This window comes from Heteronotia binoei, chromosome 15 (genome assembly GCF_032191835.1).
Source record: "Heteronotia binoei isolate CCM8104 ecotype False Entrance Well chromosome 15, APGP_CSIRO_Hbin_v1, whole genome shotgun sequence".
NCBI classification, from domain to species: Eukaryota; Metazoa; Chordata; class Lepidosauria; order Squamata; family Gekkonidae; genus Heteronotia; species Heteronotia binoei.
In genome coordinates, this window is record NC_083237.1 from 12,190,216 (window position 1) to 12,208,127 (window position 17,912).

The following is a 17,912-nucleotide window of genomic DNA, read 5'->3' on the forward strand; positions in this document are numbered from 1 at the left end:
TAATTTAAATCCATTATTATGAGTCCTCTCCTTTGCTGCCAAAAGGAACAGCTCCCTGCCCTCCTCAAAGTGACAGCCCTTCAGATACTTCAAGAGATCCATCAAGTCCCCCCTCAGCCTCCTCTTCTCCATACTGAACACCCCCAAGTCCCTCAGTCTTTCCTCATAGAGCTAGGACTCCAGGCCCGTGATCATCCTTGTCACTCTCCTCTGCACCCACTCCATTCTGCCCACATCTTTCTTGAAGTGAGGCCTCCAGAACTGCACACAACACTCCACGTGTGGCCTAACCAAAGCAGTCTACAGTAGAACCATGACGTCTTGCAATCTGGAAGTTATGCCTCTGTCGAGACATCCCAAGATGGCATTTGCCTTTTTTGTAGTTGCACCACGCCGGCCGCTCATAGTTAACTTATGGTCCACCCGTACCCTAAGATCTCGTTCACACACACTGCTACCTAGAAATGTATCCCCCATCCAGCATGTGTGTTTCTCATTTTTTGTTACTGAGATGTCGAACTCGGCACTTATCCTTGTTGAATTGCATCATATTCACTTCCACCCACTTTTCTAGCATGTTCAGATCTGGTTGAATTCTATCTTCCAGTGTATTTGCTGCTCCTCCCAATTTGGTGTCAACTGCAAATTTAATGAGTAGACCCTCCATACCCTCTATGTACCTCAGGCTCCACAGACCCAGATCGACAAGACAAAAGAACCATGGGTTGGCAACATTTGATCTACACACGGGTATTGTGGATGTCTTGACTTATTATTTTTTTAAAAAACAACAACATTTAAATCTCTATTTTGTTTACTTTATTTATGACATGCATTTCTCTAAAATTCTTGCCTTCCATTTTGAAGTTAACCAGATGCATATCTACTGCCACTGTGACCCCCTCCCCAGTTCCAATCTGATAATCAGCCCAAACAACATTTGGTGAAATCAAACTGAGTATTTGTGAGGACAGCTTAGGGCAGAACGTAGCCATATGAGCATGCTGCTGTTTACTTGGGGTTCCCAACCCACAGTTTCAACAAAGCAGCTTTCATCTCTGTATTTCTGAATGTGTAGATGACAGGATTCAGAAACGGGGTTACTGTGGTGTAGAACGTGCTCACCACACCATCCATGTAGCCCTGAGATGCTGGCCTCAAGTAATGGAAAATCACCGGGACATAATAGATAACGACCACTGCGATGTGGGCTGAGCACGTGGAGAAGGCCCGGCGACGCCCTTCACGGCTGCTGATCCTCAAAATGGCGGAGACAATATAGACATAGGAGGTCAGGATAAGGATGAAGCAGGTCACCAGGCCGATGTCCACTACAGCCACCATCTCATTGAAAGTTGTGTCCGCACAAGCCAGCTTCAGCAAAGCAGGGATGTCACAAAAGACATAGTCAATCTGATTGCTCCATCCAAAGTGCAATTGAAAGGTGAGGGTCGTCTCTAACACTGAGTTCAGGCAGCCTCCGATCATGGTACCCAAACAGAGGGTGAGGCAGACCCTCCAATGCATGATGTGGCTGTAGTGGAGGGGCTTGCAGATAGCAATGAAGCGGTCGTAAGCCATAACTGTGTAAAGGAGACTTTCAGTACATCCGAGGAAATGCGAAAAGAATACCTGACATACACATTCTCCAAAAGAGATGATCTTCCCACCAGGGAAGAACCCTCCAGTCAATCTGGGGACCACAATGGAGGAGAAAGCCGTTGGAACCAGAGGTGCCCTTCCGCTCATAGAAGACTCATAAATTACAAGTTAAACCATCGCCTTGTGACAGACAGCCTAGCATATTTTCCCAGCAGCTCTTCAATGGAACTCAAGCCGGCTTACATATGATTGTCATCCTCCGTTTCATCTCCACTATGAGGTGGGTTAGGCTGAGACTTAGCAACTGTCCTAAGGTCATACAGTGATCTTCATGGCTGAGTATCCATCTGAACCCCCATCCTAAACTAGCGTTCCAAGTTTTAGTTTGACAAAGAACCACTCCACCAAAAAAGAAAAGAGTGGTTTTAGTCTGATGAAGACCTATACAGCATGCTGGCTGTATAGGAGATGGATGAGAGTTATGTACCAGAGAGCCACTCCACCAAAAAAGGAAAGAGTGGTTTAGTCTGATGAAGACCTATACAGCATGCTGGCTGTATAGGAGATGGATGAGAGTTATGTACCAGAGAGCCACTCCACCAAAAAAGGAAAGAGTGGTTTAGTCTGATGAAGACCTATACTGTCAGGACTTGGATGAACATCAGTCGAGTCCAATACTTGTTACAAGTTAGGATCTTTATTGATGAACTACAGTGCTAGAGTAACGAAATAACAGTAATGGCGATTCTTGGCAGTTGGTTACATTTTATGCCAGCAGCAAAGCACAATAAAACAATTATTCACACGGTCTCAAACAGTTGTCTCGTCTTCCCAGCTTTCGTTATCAGAAGGGAGGATGCTCCCCTGTTGTGAAGGCCAAACGGTTTGCCTTCAAAGGGCACCTGTGGATGCTAAGCAGAGACTATCTGCCGCCTGCCCTACTGCCCTAAATATTTGGCATAGCAGAGGGGCCAGGGTTAATGACCGGTGTCAGGCACTCTAAATTACAGCATGGAGTCAGTTTGGTCAATGCAAGCAAAGTAAAAGTTACAAGTTCTGACATATACAGCATGCTGGCTGTATAGGAGATGGATGAGAGTTATGTACCAGAGAGCCAGTTGAACAAAGAGAGCCATAGCCAGGATTTCATATTTGGTGGGGCCCACAGGAGGATTTGTTGTTTGGGGGAGTTGGGGGGCCACCCATTCTGGGAGCCCAGGGCTCTCGGAACCGTAAGCTGCCTTGAGTTCCACAAGCTAGCCCCCCTTTGCCTGGGTAGTCACAGCAGCTCTGGCCCCCCACCCCTTTCTTACGTGCCCCTCCCTCAGGGAGACAGAGACTTCTTGACTCTTCCCACCACCCTTTGCTCTCCCTGTGTTAGGGAAGGGGAGAGAAAAAAGTAAAAAAGACCTGTAGCAATCCTACTACTTGTTCATTGTGGCAGTCAGCAAAGGGGACTGACTGAGGGCCCTCCATTGGAAGGGTCATATAGCTGTAAGAGGAATTTTGAAAGGATGGGTCTGGCCCCTCCCAGGCCCCACTGTAGCTGTGGGCTTGCTGACAAAGGTAAAATAACTGTGGGTTGGCAACGTATGAGCTAAACCAGGGGTGTCAAACTCATTTGTTATGAGGGCTGGATCTGACATAAATGAGACCTTGCTGGGCTGGGCCATGTTGGGCTGGGCCATGTATATAGCTATTATATAAACTTTATAAAGGATACAGACAAACACAATTAAATATATATATTTTTAAAAACATAAAACATGCTTAAAACACTAGTACTTGTTGGTCTTAAAGGTGCTGTCTTTGTATTTCACCCATGGGATCCAGGGAACTGGGCAAAGGAAGGTATGGATCTTTCCTTCCTTCCCCAGGGTACAGGAGGAAGGAGCCTCAGCCAATAGAAGGGAGGCTTGGCTCAGTAGCTCTGCTGTGCAATTGAGAGAGCCTGGCAAAGCAAGCTGTACCTCCCCCCTTCCTCACCAAGGGAGGAGGCTCAGCCAATGGAGAAAATAGAGGTTTTTCTCTGTAGCTCCTGTGCGACTGAGCAATCCTGGCAAAGCAAGATGTAATGCAAAAGGAAGCAAGAGAGAGGGAGAAGGAAGCAGATGACAGTCAGTTGCCTGGGAGCCTGATAGGAGCCATCTTGGGGCCTGATGGGGTCCCCAGGCTCCATGTTTGACACCTTTGGGCTAAATGCTGCTATTGTGGATGCCTTGAGTTATTTTAAAAAACACACACACTTTAATCTCTACCTTGTTTTTTTTATTTATGCCATGCATTTATTTCTAATTCATGTCCTCCATTTTGAAAGGGAACCAGATGCAATTCTACAGCTACTGTTACCCTCACCACAGATCTACTCAGATAAACAGCCAAATCAACATTTGGTGCAATCAAACTTAGTTGATTTGCAATGACAGCTTAGGGCAATAGAAGCAAGCTGATGTTTACTTGCGATTCCCAACCCACAGTTTTGACAGAGCAGCCTTCATCTCTGTATTCCTGAATGTGTAGATGACAGGATTCAGAAATGGGGTTATTGTGGTGTAGAACATGCTCACCACACCATCCACAGAGTCCTGAGAAGCTGGCCTCAAGTAATGGAAAACGACCGGGACGTAAAAGATAATGACCACAGTGATGTGGGCCGTGCAAGTGGAGAAGGCCCGGCGACGCCCTTCACTGCTTCTGATCCTCAAAATGGCAGAGACAATATACACATAGGAGGTCAGGATAAGGATGAAGCAGGCCGTGGCCAAAAGCCCAACATCCACTATGGTCATCATCTCATTGAGAGCTGTGTCTGCACAAGCCAGCTTCAGTAGGGCAGGGATGTCACAAAAGACGTAGTCAATCTGGTTGCTCCGTCCAAAGGGCAATTGAAAGGCGAGGGTCGTCTCTAACACGGAGTTCAGGCAGCCTCCGATCATGGAACCCAAACAGAGGGTGAGGCAGACTCTCCAATGCATGATGTGGCTGTAGTGGAGGGGCTTGCAGATAGCAATGAACCGGTCATAAGCCATAACTGTGTAAAGGAGACTTTCGGTACATCCGAGGAAATAAAAAAAGAATACTTGACATGCACATTCTCCAAAAGAGATGCTGTTCCCACCAGGGAAGAACCCTGCGATCACTCTAGGGACCACAATGGAGGAGAAAGCCATATCCAGGAAGGACAAATGGCAGAGGAACCAGTACATGGGCTTGTGCAACTGGATGTCAGTTGTCACCACCCAGACAATCAGGGAATTTCCACAGAGAGTCAGAATGTACATGAGCAAGAAGAAGAGAAACAGTGGCGCCTTCAATTCTTTGGAGAAAGAGAAACCAGAGATAATGAACACAGTTGGCACCGTTTGATTTGGACACTCCATTAACAGAACATTTATATCAGGGTCATTGAAACAAGATCAGGAAGGCTTTCTTGTTCCTTTTCCAAAGCAAGTGGAGGATTGCAGTTCCTGCCCCACCAACCTTTCACATAACAAAAGGATATCCACACTTGAATACCTGAATAGTCTTACGTGAAAGGGATGACCTTCTAGGCTGAAGACCCCCAGAACTCAACAGTGTACTTAGAAAGAGCTAGCATTCAATATGTCTGTGAAAGTTAGATACACACTGAGTTTAAAGTAAGTGGATCAGTGCTAAATGTACTGATAACAAATAGAATGATAACAAATGGAATGATTGCCCTCCTTGAACTGGAAGACCCAGGATATCCTCTCTCATCAGATCTCTGAAGTCACGCAGGGTCAGTTGCAGTTGATACTTAGATGGGAGGCCTCCAAGTAAGTCCAGGGTTGTCATGCCGGGGCAGGTAATAGCAAGCCAATTTGTTTGACTCTTACCTTGAACGCTGTACACGGTTGCCTTAAATCAGCTTGATGACACTTTCCCGTTTGACATCACACTCCTCACATAATTTGGAATTGATTTTGGAATATGGAGTCAGACACACCCCCAGATCCTTCCCAACTAAAGGAATGGTCTCCCCCTTGATTTAAGTACAAAGATAACCTAAATCCTAGCACAGCTTACTTGTAACTTGCCGGCTACCTATCATTTCAGTTTGTTTCACTTATAAAGGTTATAGAGATGGAATATCTGGCTCAGTGATGTAAGTCAAGCTTCTGCAAATGCATCAGCCTCAGCATCCTGAGCACAGGTGATGATGGTGGAGCCAAGATTTCCTTCCCGAAGAGTGCCGATGATTGTGAGTTGCAGTCAAAACAATGAAGAGTCTTGTGGCTTCCAAAAAACATTTACATGCCACGGCATGTAAACCAGAACCTACTTGATCAAAGTCTTTCCCATCTCTTCTTACTTGATTCTTCTGCTGCTTTCTTTCTTCCATCTTCTGTAGAGTTGTCGCTTTACCCTTTTTTATCTATTTCTTCCAACTGCTTCAAACATCACACAACAAAAATGCTTCCATCCTATTGTCTGTTAAGAAGGAGAATTTGTACAGGGCAAGCTGTCGCGCTCAGACAACCCAAGCAGAGCTATCTATCTAGATGGGAAGTCGTCTTTAATTTAGGTTCAGCTGCTGCTAGAAATGAAGTTTTGGATGAATGTTCTCCATCTGCAAAAAGACGTTCTATGGTCTCATATGTCTTTATACAGTTGTATCGTCTGTGAGTCACTAGCTGCCACTTTGGTCATTTCCCCAAAGTCTTGTAGACATGTCCGCTGGTGACAATTATGATGTTTACGATGAACCCTTTGCAGTAACTCCAGTGAGTGTTGTTAAATATACTCTTTGGAGGAATTATGTATTTGTAGCAAACAGAAGGGGGAAAGCCCTGCTGAATGATTAGCTACATCCTTTTATAATCTCTCTGGCTTTTGCTAAATTACGCAGCCAATGATCTGAGTAACTTACATTGAAAACCATCTCTGGAAGGTTCATATAGCCCAGGGGTGGCCAACGGTAGCTCTCCAGATATTTTTTTGCCTACAACTCCCATCAGCCCCAGCCAGCATGGCTGATGGCTGAGGCTGATGTGAGTTGTAGGCAAAAAACATCTGGAGAGCTACCGTTGGACACCCCTGATATAGCCAGTTGCACATGGTGAAGTCACTGGGGTAGGACCATTGTTGGGGCTAAGCTCTGTTTATTGGGTGCTTTGAACGGTTTTCTGATAACGGTGTTTTGGTTGAAGGTAGAGTTGTGTTTCTAATAAAAATGGTTTCTTTTCAACCCTCCCCCCTCCCCAACAAACACACTCTTACAGCCAAACTTGAAGTTACTTATTCTGCAAGTTTGCCACAGGAAGTTACAACCGCACTACAACTCCCAGTCCCAGTAGCGATTGCACTTGGAGGCTGGCAACTCGAAGTCCCTATAAGGACCCAGGTCGCTGCTTTCTGGACCAGTTGTAATTTCCAGGTCAGCCTCAAGGGTAGCCCTGTGTAGAGCAAGTTACAGTAGTCTAACCTGGATTTGGCTGTGGCATGGATTTCTGTAAATAGATTAGGGTGAGACAGGAAGGGGATTCGTTGCTTGATCTGGCATAGGCCCTTCCTGCTTTTGTGTTTACTGTGGCTCTCACCTCCCACTTCCGTCAGTTTATTGATCACCCTTTTGATTTTGAATGGACCTAGATATTTCAGCGCAAGCTTTCGACACCCTTGCGGGAGGGGCAGGTTTTTGGTGGATAGAAACACCGTTTCCCCTTCTTTCAGCTCCCACTGGAGGGCATGCTTTTTGTCAAAGTGCCGTTTGTACTCCCTCTTTGCCTCCTCCAGATTCTCTTGAATTACTTTCCACCCCTCCCTCAGTCCTTCCCACCATTGTTGACATGAAGTGGCCCCCTGAGGACCGGATGGTAAGGGGAGGTTGGGGAAAGGCTTCCCTTCATACCCATTGACAATTTGGAAGGGGGAGGTCTTGGTAGAGCTATGAAAGCTGTTATTGTACCCATACTCCGCAAAGGGCAAAAGCTCTACCCAATTTGTCTGTTGGTAGTTGATGTAGCACCGCAAGTATTGTTCCAGAAGCCTGTTCACCCTCTCCGTCTGTCCGTCCGTTTGCGGGTGGTACGCGGAGCTAAGTCCCTGCTCGATGCCGGCCAATTTGCAAAACTCCCGCCAGAAGTTGGCAACGAACTGCGGTCCGCGGTCACTAATGACCTTTTCAGGGAATGAGTGTAGTCGGACCACGTGATTAAAGAATAATTGGGCCAACTTCTTGGCTGTGGGGAGTTTTTTGCAGGGAATGAAATGGGCTTGTTTAGAGAAGGTGTCGACCACCACCAGTATCACTGTCTTCCCTTGGGAAGGGGGTAGTTCTACTATAAAGTCCATTGACACCACGGCCCATGGGCGACTAGCCGTGGGGAGAGGGACGAGGTGGCCCGGTGGCTTCCCCCCACCCCCGCCGTTTGGACATAATGCAAGTGGGGCATGTGAACACGAATTCGGAGACATCTTTTTTTAATCGGGGCTACCAGAACTGCCGAATGATTAGATTAAGGGTTTTCACATACCCAAAGTGGCCCGCTAGGTGGTTAGAGTGGCATTGTTCCAAAACTTCCTTTCTCAAGGATTTCGGCACGTAGATTTTCCCTTTGTGAAGCCAGACCCCCCCCTCGCCCTTCTCGAGCCCTTCTGGGCGTTCGCCTCCTTCTAGTTCTGCTTCTGTGGCGAAATGCTCTTTTCTGGGTAGTTCAGGGGTCCCAGTCTGTTTCCCTGAGCGGGTGGTGACCCCTCCTGCGACTGCAGAGGGGGGGATGAGAGAATCGACTACCTCCTCTCTCTGGCTTTCGTGCTGAGGCAGGCGCGATAGCGCATCGGCCAAAAAGTTTTTGGTGCCGGGGATGTATTTTAACACGAAGTCAAACTTAGCAAAGAACCCCGCCCATCAGATCTGCTTGGCCGTCAGTTTACGGCGGCCGGTGAGGGCCTCTAGATTTTTGTGGTCAGTCCAGATTTCGAAGGGGACTCGGGCTCCCTCTAGCCAAGATCTCCAGGTTTTTAAGGCAAACATTACTGCAAAGGCTTCCTTGTCCCAGACTGACCAGTTCCTTTGTTCATTGGAAAATTTGTGGGAGATATATGCACAGGGGCGTAGTTCCCCCCCTTCATTCTTCTGCATCAATATGGCTCCTACGGCGACGTCGGAAGCGTCACATTGCACCACGAAGGGTTTTAATTCATTGGGGTGAGCCAATATTGGTTCAGAAGTGAAGAGTTGTTTGAGCTCTTGGAAGGCGCGGTGGCATTCTGGTGTCTAAGTTAAGCGCGCGCCGGGCTTTTTTGCTTCATCCCCTTTTCCCTTCGTTTTGAGGAGCTCCGTGAGGGGGAGCATCACCCGGGCGAACCCCTTTATGAATCCGCGGTAGAAATTTGCGAACCCGAGGAAGGATTGTAGCTGCCGTCGGGTTCTGGGGGGTTCCCAGTCTAGAACCGCTTGAATTTTGGCGGGGTCCATGGCTAGTCCCTCCCCTGACACTCGGAAACCCAAGTAGTCTAGTTCTGTTTTGTGAAACTCACATTTAGACAATTTGGCATACAATTTGTTTTTACACAGGGTTGTCAACACTTTTCTCACCAGGGGTACATGCGATTCTAGATCTTTCGAATAGATAATGATGTCATCAAGGTACACCACCACCCCCTTGTACAAAAATTCCCTTAACACCTCATTTATGAAGTTCATGAAAACCCCTGGTGCCCCCTGAAGCCCGAAGGGCATCACTAAGTACTCAAATTGTCCCATGGGAGTGTTGAATGCTGTTTTCCACTCGTCTCCCTCTTTAATCCTCACGCGGAAGTACGCATCTTGGAGATCGAGCTTGGTGAAAATCTTTCCCTCGGCCACAGTGTTCAATAGGTCCCTTATCAGCGGGATCGGGTAAGCATTGGAACTTGAAATCCCGTTTATCCCGTGAAAATCTGTGCAAAGTCTAAGCCCCCCATCCTTTTTCTTGCGGAACAGGACCGGGGCCGCATGGGGGGCCGTCGCTGGTCGGATGAACCCCCGTTTCAAGTTTTTATCAATGAATTTTCTCAGTTCCGCTTTCTCTGCCCACCCCATCGAGTACAGCTTTGCCTTTGGTAGCGCCTGCCCTGGGATTAGTTCGATAGCGCAGTCCGTCGGGCAGTGCGGGGGGAGCTCGTCGGCCTCCCGTTCGCTAAAGGCTTTCTTCAAGTCCCTGTATTCTTTGGGTATCGACCTCACTTCCTCAAGTGTGAGGCAAAGTCTCTCGTTCTGGGGGGGTGCTTTCGGGCCCCACTCGGCCCTCCAGTGGTGGTGTTCACACCGCCAGTCCGGGAACTGCACAATCTGCTCGGCCCATCGAATGTCTGGTTGGTGCCTGGCCAGCCACCCGGCTCCCATCACTACATCGAAGGAGGAGGATGGGGCTATGACAAAAGTCTCTACTCCCCAATGTTCCTCCGTTCCCATGGGGGTGGCCTGGGTTTCTAGTGTGCAAGGCTCTCCCCTCATAATTGATCCATCCATTTGTTCGAATTGGATGGGGTGGGGAAGGGGGGTTGTGGCTAGCCCCAGCGCCTCCACCAGGCGCGGGGTGATGATGTCTCGGGTGCACCCGGAGTCGATCAGGGCCCTGGCGTGCATGAATCTTTTGAGATTGGGGTTCAAGAGGGTGACTGCCATAAATAATAGCCCCCCGGTAATTCTCACCGTTAGTAGTGCCGGCGTTTGGTCGACCTGCCTCGCGGCACCAATTAAAGCAGGTCGCTGTCGTTTCCCGCCGACTCTTGCTCCCAGGACTCCTCACTGGATTCTTCTATGGTGGTAATATCCTCGTCAATCGCCAAGGAGGTGGCGACAGCGCCCCGACTGGGCTCCTTCAAGCGGCTACCTTTCTTCTTTTGTGCCGTGGATGCTGGCTTTGGCGGCGTCGGGGTTGGTGTTGGTTTCACCGGGCAGTTGGCGGCCAGGTGGTTGGGGTCCCCACATCGGAAGCATTTCCGCGCAGTGGCCGAGGGGGTCGAAGTCATGGGGCCTCGCTTTTCCTCGGCTTTGCTGGGGGAGGGGGTTGGCTTCCCTCCCTTCTTACTTTGCTGCTGCCGCCGCATTCCGACGTGCTGGAGGTCCGTTTCCACCTCTCCTGCCAGCTGGATCCAGCCCACCAGGGTGTCTGGCCTTCCTTGGTGGTAACACCGATCGAGGATGTTCGCGTTCAGGCCGTTCTTGAATGCGGTATATTTCATAACTTCGTTCCAACCCCGGGCCGCCGCGCAGAGCCCCATGAACTCGGTAGCGTACTCGCGGGTGGTGCGGTTGCCTTGTTCTATCCTTTGTAGGGCCACGATGGCTTTCTCCTCTCGTAGGGGGTCTCCGTACTGTCGGAGCATCGCCTGTAGGAAATCGGCCACCGTGGCTAGCTCGGGCTTCCTCCCCGTGTAGAGCCCTACGTACCATTTCCGAGCCGGCCCTCGTAGTTTGGAGGCGATGTGGTCGACCCGGCTCGCCTCTGTGGGGTAGCCCACTCCCCAGTGCGTGAAGAACGTGTTGCACTGGATTGTGAAATACTCCACTTCGTCCCCGTCTCCATCGAACGTGATTTTCAGTTCCCTGGTTCCTCCCCCGTCGCCCCCGGCCGGGGCGATCGGGGCCGGCAGCGCCGGGGCAATCGGCCCGCCGGGTGGCGGGGCCGGGGGGCCCACCGGCGGTCCAGCCGGTGGACCGGCGGGCGGCCCGGCCGGCGGACCTGCGGGTGGCCCGGTCGGGGGACCGGCGGGCGGTCCGGCTGGTGGTCCTGCCGGCGGTCCTGCGGGGGGACCCGCGGGAGGTCCTGCCGGGGGCCCCGCTGGTGGTCCGGCTGGTGGTACTCCCCCGCCCGGGGGGCCTGCGGGAGGTCCAGCCGGGGGCCCCGCGGGCGCCCCTCCGCCCGGGATCGGGCCCACGGGTCCTGCTCCCTGGAGTGCGCGTATCTGGTCGTGTATCGCCCCCAGGTTCTGCTGCATCTCCTCGGCCATCAGGGTTCGAGATGCGTGGACCTCGTCGTGGATCTCCTTCACCCAATCGAACAGTTCGTTGCATAGTGTTCGGATTGGGTCCCCTCCGCCGTAGGTGCCGAGCCCTTCGTCCCTGGGCTCGTCCCCCTCGTCCTCTCCGCCGCCTGTGGCGAGGATCCGGTAACGTTGCTCCGCGGCCTCCATTGCGGCCGTCGACTTCCTCGGGCTCCAGGTTCGGGGAGGGAAGGCATCCACAGAGAAAGGCGCTGGGACTTTCAGCTTTCTCCTCGCCCCCGTTACCTTCGGGTCGAGGGGTTCCTCATCGGGTGGAATGTTGGGCTCTCCGTTGTCTGGAGCCTTTGCCGCCATCGGGCCAGGTTGCCAGTACAGATAAGTCCAAGACAAAGGGATTACTGTTATAATGTCAGGACTTGGAGGAACTTCAGTCGAGTCCAATACTTGTTACAAGTTAAGACTTTTATTGAAGAACTATAGTACCAGAGTAACGAAATAACAGTAATGGCGACTCCTGGCCGTTGGTTACATTTTATGCTAGCCGCAAAGCACAATAAAGCAATTATTCACACGGTCTCAACTATTTTATGTGTGCCCTAAATAGTTGGCATAGCAGTGGGGCCAGGGTTAATGACCGTTGTCAAGCACTCTAAATTACAACATGGAGTCAGTATGGCTAAAGCAAACAAGCAGAAAGGTTACAAGTCCTGACAGCAGGAAGAAAAGGGTGTGGAACATGAGGCCTAGTCATTTCTTTCTCTCAAAGGACTGAATTGCTGAAAGGCCTCCGCTGAAGAAATTTTGTCTGGAGTGGACCCTTCCTTTTCAGAAATCAGTTCTTTTGGAGGAATTAGCCCACAGGCTGCCTGCCTAGGAACTGGAATTGATTTCTCCTCTTGAATGGTGAGGAGAAAGGCCCTGAAAACTTTCCTTCCCATTCAAAGCCTGGTTCTGAGGGGATGCAGCTGGATCAGCTTCAACAAGAAAACAACACTTCTGGGACACTGACTACCGGACTGTTGGGTTCAGAAGGAAAAGAGTTTGGGGGCAGGGAGCACACTGCCCAGTGTGCCATATTGTATTCCCCATGTTGTAATGAATAGTTACTTTGCTTAAGCCAAGGTGGGTGAGTGGGAGAGGGGCTTTAAGAAAGGAGGCCCTATGCCTTGAATTTGCCCTTATTTCCAATGCTTGGGTTACACCAGTCTGGCAACATTCTGACACACTGACAAATAACAAGTTATATCTTTTATATATTCAGCCATGGGAACCAGAGGTGCCCTTCCACTAGGCTTGCCAATCCCCAAGTCCCAGTGGGGGATTCCCTCGGTTTTGCAGGCTCCTTCCTGCCCCCAGCCAGCTGGCTGGTGGGAGGAAGCCCTGCCTCAACAGCCCCCACGTGCTTTTCAACCTTGGAAGGCTTTGAAGATTCTTGGGAATGGCTTGCTTTTTGAAAGGTGTGTGTGCCTTTAAGTCTCTGGAGCCAGGCAGAATGGGGGTGGGGTGATCCTGCAGAACAATGTGGCTGTTGTGAGAAAGGAAAGGGAAGGATCTCAGCCCCTCCGTTTGTTTTACAGTCCCTTCAGAAGTGGTTTACACAGTAAAATAGAGCAGGAGTGGCCAACAGTAGCTCTCCAGTTGTTTTTTGCCTACAATTCCCATCAGCCCCAGCCATCAGCCATGCTGGCTGGGGCTAATGGGAGTTGTAGGCAAAAAACATCTGGAGAGCTACCGTTGGCCACCCCTGAAATAGAGAATAAAGAGCAGGGCTTCAATTCAGCAGAAGCTCACAGGAGCACTGCTCCTGAACCTCCAGCCAGGGTCTGCATGCAGTGGGGAGTTTTCTGCCCACTGCACACAAATCCCGGGGCATATGCAAATGAGATATGCCGCTGAGCTCCTGCACCTTTCCCCCTACAAAACGACCCCTGGTAAAGAGTAAAGTAGAACCTCTGGTTTCCCTGCGTTATCTGAAGAACTTGGCTGAGTATGCAGCATTCAACAACTCCCATGGTGAGTAAATTGCCCCAGTGAGGCCACAAAATGTGTGCTTCCAACAGTGTTTATTTTGGCTGCTTTGTATGTGTGTGTGTGTGAGAGAGAGAGAGAGAGAGGAAGCACAGCCAGATCCTGAAGGATGAGGAAATGAAGACTGTATTCAGGGGAATGGTACTGCTGTATTTTTATGTGTTTATTTTAGGGAATGGGAAAGTCTCCTGGCTCTACCTCCAAAGTCTCCCAGCCACACCTTCAAAGTCCCCAGGTATTTTCTGAGTTAGACTTGGCAACCCTACTTTCCAATCATAGAAGACTCATAAATTACAAGTTAAACCATCACATTTTGACAGTCAACTAGCATATTTCACCAGCAATTCTTCAATGGAACTCAAGGTTACATATGATTGTATTCCCCTGTTTTATCTCCACTATGAGGTGGGCTAGGCTGAGACTTAGCAAGTGTCCTGAGGTCATACAGTGAACTTTATGGCAGAGTTGGCATCAGAACCGTCATCCTAAACTGACACTCCAAGTTTTGGTCTGACAAAGAACCATTCCACCAGAAAAGCATGGTTGTAGTCTGACAAGAAGCCCCTCCACTCTACCACACTGGCTGAATAGGAGATGGAAGAGTCTACACTCAGGCTCCACAGAGCCAGTTCAACAAGGTAAAATAACCATGGGTTGGCAACATTTGGATTAAACTCCGGAATTGTTTTTGCCTTAAGTTACTATTTAAAAAACAAACAACCATTTCCTTCTCTATTTTGTTTATTTTATTTATGCCATGCATTTCTCTCTACAGTAAACTTCATGGCTGAGTAGGCATCTGGACCCTCATCCTAAACTTTCCAAATTTCACTCTGACAAAGAAACAAGAAGTTACAAGCACGCTGCTATTTCCAGTTCCAGTAGCAATTGCAATTGAAGGCTGGCAAATCTAGGTCCCTATAAGGACCCGGCCACTACTTTCTGGATCAGTTGTAATTTCCAGGTCAATCTCAAATGTAGCCCTACGTAGAGCAAGTTACAGTACTCTAACCTGGAGGAGACTATGGATTTCTGGAGGTAGGTCAGGGCAAGACAGGAAGGAGGCTGGTTGCCCAATCTGGCTTAGTTGGCAGAACACCAGTGTAGAGCTGTGGAGATATATGCTGTTGGGCTGAGCAATTAAACTACTCAATTTGTATATTAGAAGGAGTGTGTGTAGGAGGACTGGAAGAAAAACAAAGAGGAAGCAGAATGTGTAGCATGAGGCCTAGTTATTTTGTCTCTCAAAGGACTGGATTGCTGAAAGGCCTCAGCTGAAGACGTTTTGTCCATTGTGGGTCCTCCCTTTTTAGAAATCATTTATTTTGGAGGAGTTAGCTCCCAGACCTCCCGCCTATGAACTGGAGCTGATTTCCCCTCTCAAATATTGAGGAAGGAGGCCCTGAAAACTTACCTTCCCTCTTGAGGCTTCCTTCTAAGGGACTGTTACTGGACCAGCTTCAACAAGAAAACAGCAATTCTGGGACACTGACAACTAGACTGTTGGGTTTGCCTTCCCTACATTAGAAATAATGAAGGATAGGAGCACCTTCTTTTGGGGCTCAAAGAATTGGACCCCATAGTTCAATCTTTTTTAAACTTGGAGAGCATTTTGAGGAGACCCATCAGATGCTATGCTGAAAATTTGGTACCTCTACCTCAAAAAACCGCCCCTCCAGAGCCCCAGATACTCTGAGATTAATACTCCATTATACCCTATGGCTCAGCAGACATTTCCGTCCCTCCCACCCTTGGTTCTGATGACCCTGAAGCTCCGGAGAGCCTCCAAACCAGGGACCCCCTGCCCCAACCTGGGAATTGGCACCTCTACCACGAGTAGCTGAATTTCCAAGTTTTTCACAGTAACACAGGGCAACCAAAGGTTCACGTTTACCTTCACACTATGCAAATAACCTCTGCAAAGATTGTGCAACAAACGAAGGGTCTGGGCTCCTTTCACAGCCATGTTGTTCTGCCTCCTCCCCCCCTGCTCCCCTTCAGCCTCAAAGACGCAGACACACCATCCAAAGAGGAAGGCTTTCTAATAGAGACAAGCCTCCGAAGGTGGAAAGTCACATGATGGTTGTGGGGGCGGGGCTTCCCCCCGCCAGCCAGCTGACTGGGGGCGGAAAGGAGCCTAGAAGAACCCCCGCTGGGACCTGGGGATTGGCAAGCCTAGGTGGGGAGCACACTACCCAGTGTGCCATATTGTATTTCCCCTTTTGTAATGAATAGTTATATATTGCTTAAAGCAAGGGGTGTGTGTGGGAGGTTCTAAGCCTTGAATTTGCCCTTATTTCCAATGCCCGGGTTACACCAGTCTGGCAACATTTTGACACTGTTGTATATGTGATCAGAATTGTGACTAATGTATGGAGTTGTTGCCTGGCTCATTGGAGCCTGTAGGACTAAGCTTGGGGGCTCAGGAACAATAGGAAGTAGGATCCAAATCCCTTCTGCCTTACTCCAGTCACGAACCCCCTGCTGGTTTGAATGGTCCAATAGCATGCTAGCGCGGGAACCTTGAGTGTACATATAGTTGGCCCCGTTGGCCCAGTCTTCAGTCTTTGAGTGCAGTGCTATACTATGCTGTATCTAATAAAAGAGCTATGATCACTACCACCTCACCTCATCACTGTGTGGAACCCACTATATTACAGACACACGGACAAATACCAAGTTATAGGTTGTATTCAGCCATGGGATTGGAACCAGAGGTGCCCTTCCACTCACAGAAGACTCATGTGTTACAAGTTAAACTATCACATTATGACAGTCGCCCTAGCACATTTTGCCAGCAACTCTTCCATGGAACTCAAGTTGGTTTACATATGATTGTATCCTCCTGTTTTACCTCCACTCTGAGATGGGTTAGGCTGAGACTTAGAAAGTGAACTTCATGGCTGAGTAAGCATCTGAACCCTCATCCCCAACTGACATTCCAAGTTTTAGCCAGACAAAGAACCACTCCACCAAAAAAGAAAAAAATTGTTTTAGTCTGGCCAAAAAACAAAACAAAAACATCACACTTGCTGAATACAAGATGGAAGAGTCTATTCTCAGGCTCCACAGACAAGGTGAAATACTCATGGGTTGGCAACATTTGGGTTAAATGCTGGAATAGTTTTTGTCTTAAAGCTATTTAAAAGAAAAACAGTTCAATCTCTATTTTGTTTCTTTTATTTATGTCATGCATTTCTCTTTTTTATTTATTTATTTACTTTGGATTTAGATCCCGCCCCCTCCATGAATGGGCTCAGGGGGGCTAACAATGAACCAGAATAACAGTATTAAATTACAGTATTAAAAACAGTAAACTTGCCAATATTAGAATCAATTCAAACAACATTGTGGCGCTTGTAATTGATGTCCTCCATTTTGAAGTGAAACAGATCTAAATCTAAAGCCGCTGTGACCCCCTCTCCAGCTCCACTCCGATAATCACTTCTTTTGGAGGAGTTAGCCCCCAGACCGCTTGTCTATGAACTGGAGCTGATTTCTCCACTCAAATGGTGAGGAAGGAGGCCCTGAGAACTTTCGTTCCCTCTTGAGGCCTGATTCTGAGGGACTGCGACTGGACCAGCTTCAACAAGAAAACAGAACTTCTGGGACACTGACTACTGAGCCTTTTTCGGCGGGGAGGGCAAGATATAAATTAAATTAAATTTAATTTTAAAAATAAAAATACTGGACTGTTGGGTTGGAAGGGAAAGAGTTTGGGGAGTGGGGCGCACACTACCCGATGTGCCATATTTCCCCTGTTATAATGAATAGTTTCTTAACCCAAGGTGTGTGAGTGGGCGGCCCTAAGCTTTGAATATGTCCTTATTTCCAATGCCCGGGTTACACCAGTCTGACAACATTTTGACACAATGAGAAATACCAAGTTATAGGTTGTATTCAGCCCAATGGCGTTGGGAGGGGGGGCGGGCGGGGCGGGCCGCCCCAGGTCCGTGGGGTCCCCGCATTGCCAAGGGGGCTCCCAAACAATAGCCATGTTGCTGCGCTGCGAGGGGGAGCGCGCGCGCACGGCGGGGCTCCTCGTTCCCTTCCCTTCCCCCTCTCCCCTTTTTCCCCCCTCTCTCTCATGCAATCGGGCTGAAAGCGCGGGAAAGGCGCGTCGCTTTTTCTCCACCCCCCTCCCTCGTTCCCTCGCCTCAGAATGCGCGCGTGCGGCCTTATCCCAGGTTCCATGAGTTGCCAGACCAACGCGAAGTCCCAACTGGTCATGATTATCTCCCTTCCTTGCCCCAATCGGTCCCGAGGCGTTTCTCTCGGCGAGAGCAAGTCTCTTTTCTGACCTCTTGAGGCCGGTTCTTTGCGGGAAA

The 17,912-nt window shown here is 49.2% G+C and overlaps 2 protein-coding genes across 2 annotated transcripts; both read right to left on the minus strand.

Moving 5' to 3' along the window:
- Positions 1-1,011: 1,011 nt before the first annotated feature.
- LOC132583051 (olfactory receptor 10G6-like) lies at positions 1,012-1,749 on the minus strand. The gene has a single exon (XM_060254718.1). It carries the CDS (start codon positions 1,747-1,749, stop codon positions 1,012-1,014), a length of 738 nt encoding a protein of 245 aa, XP_060110701.1.
- Positions 1,750-4,055: 2,306 nt separating this feature from the next.
- On the minus strand, positions 4,056-4,982 carry LOC132583052 (olfactory receptor 10G6-like). The gene has a single exon (XM_060254719.1). The coding sequence runs from the start codon at positions 4,980-4,982 to the stop codon at positions 4,056-4,058; it is 927 nt and encodes a 308-aa protein (XP_060110702.1).
- Between the last annotated feature and the right edge of the window lie 12,930 nt (positions 4,983-17,912).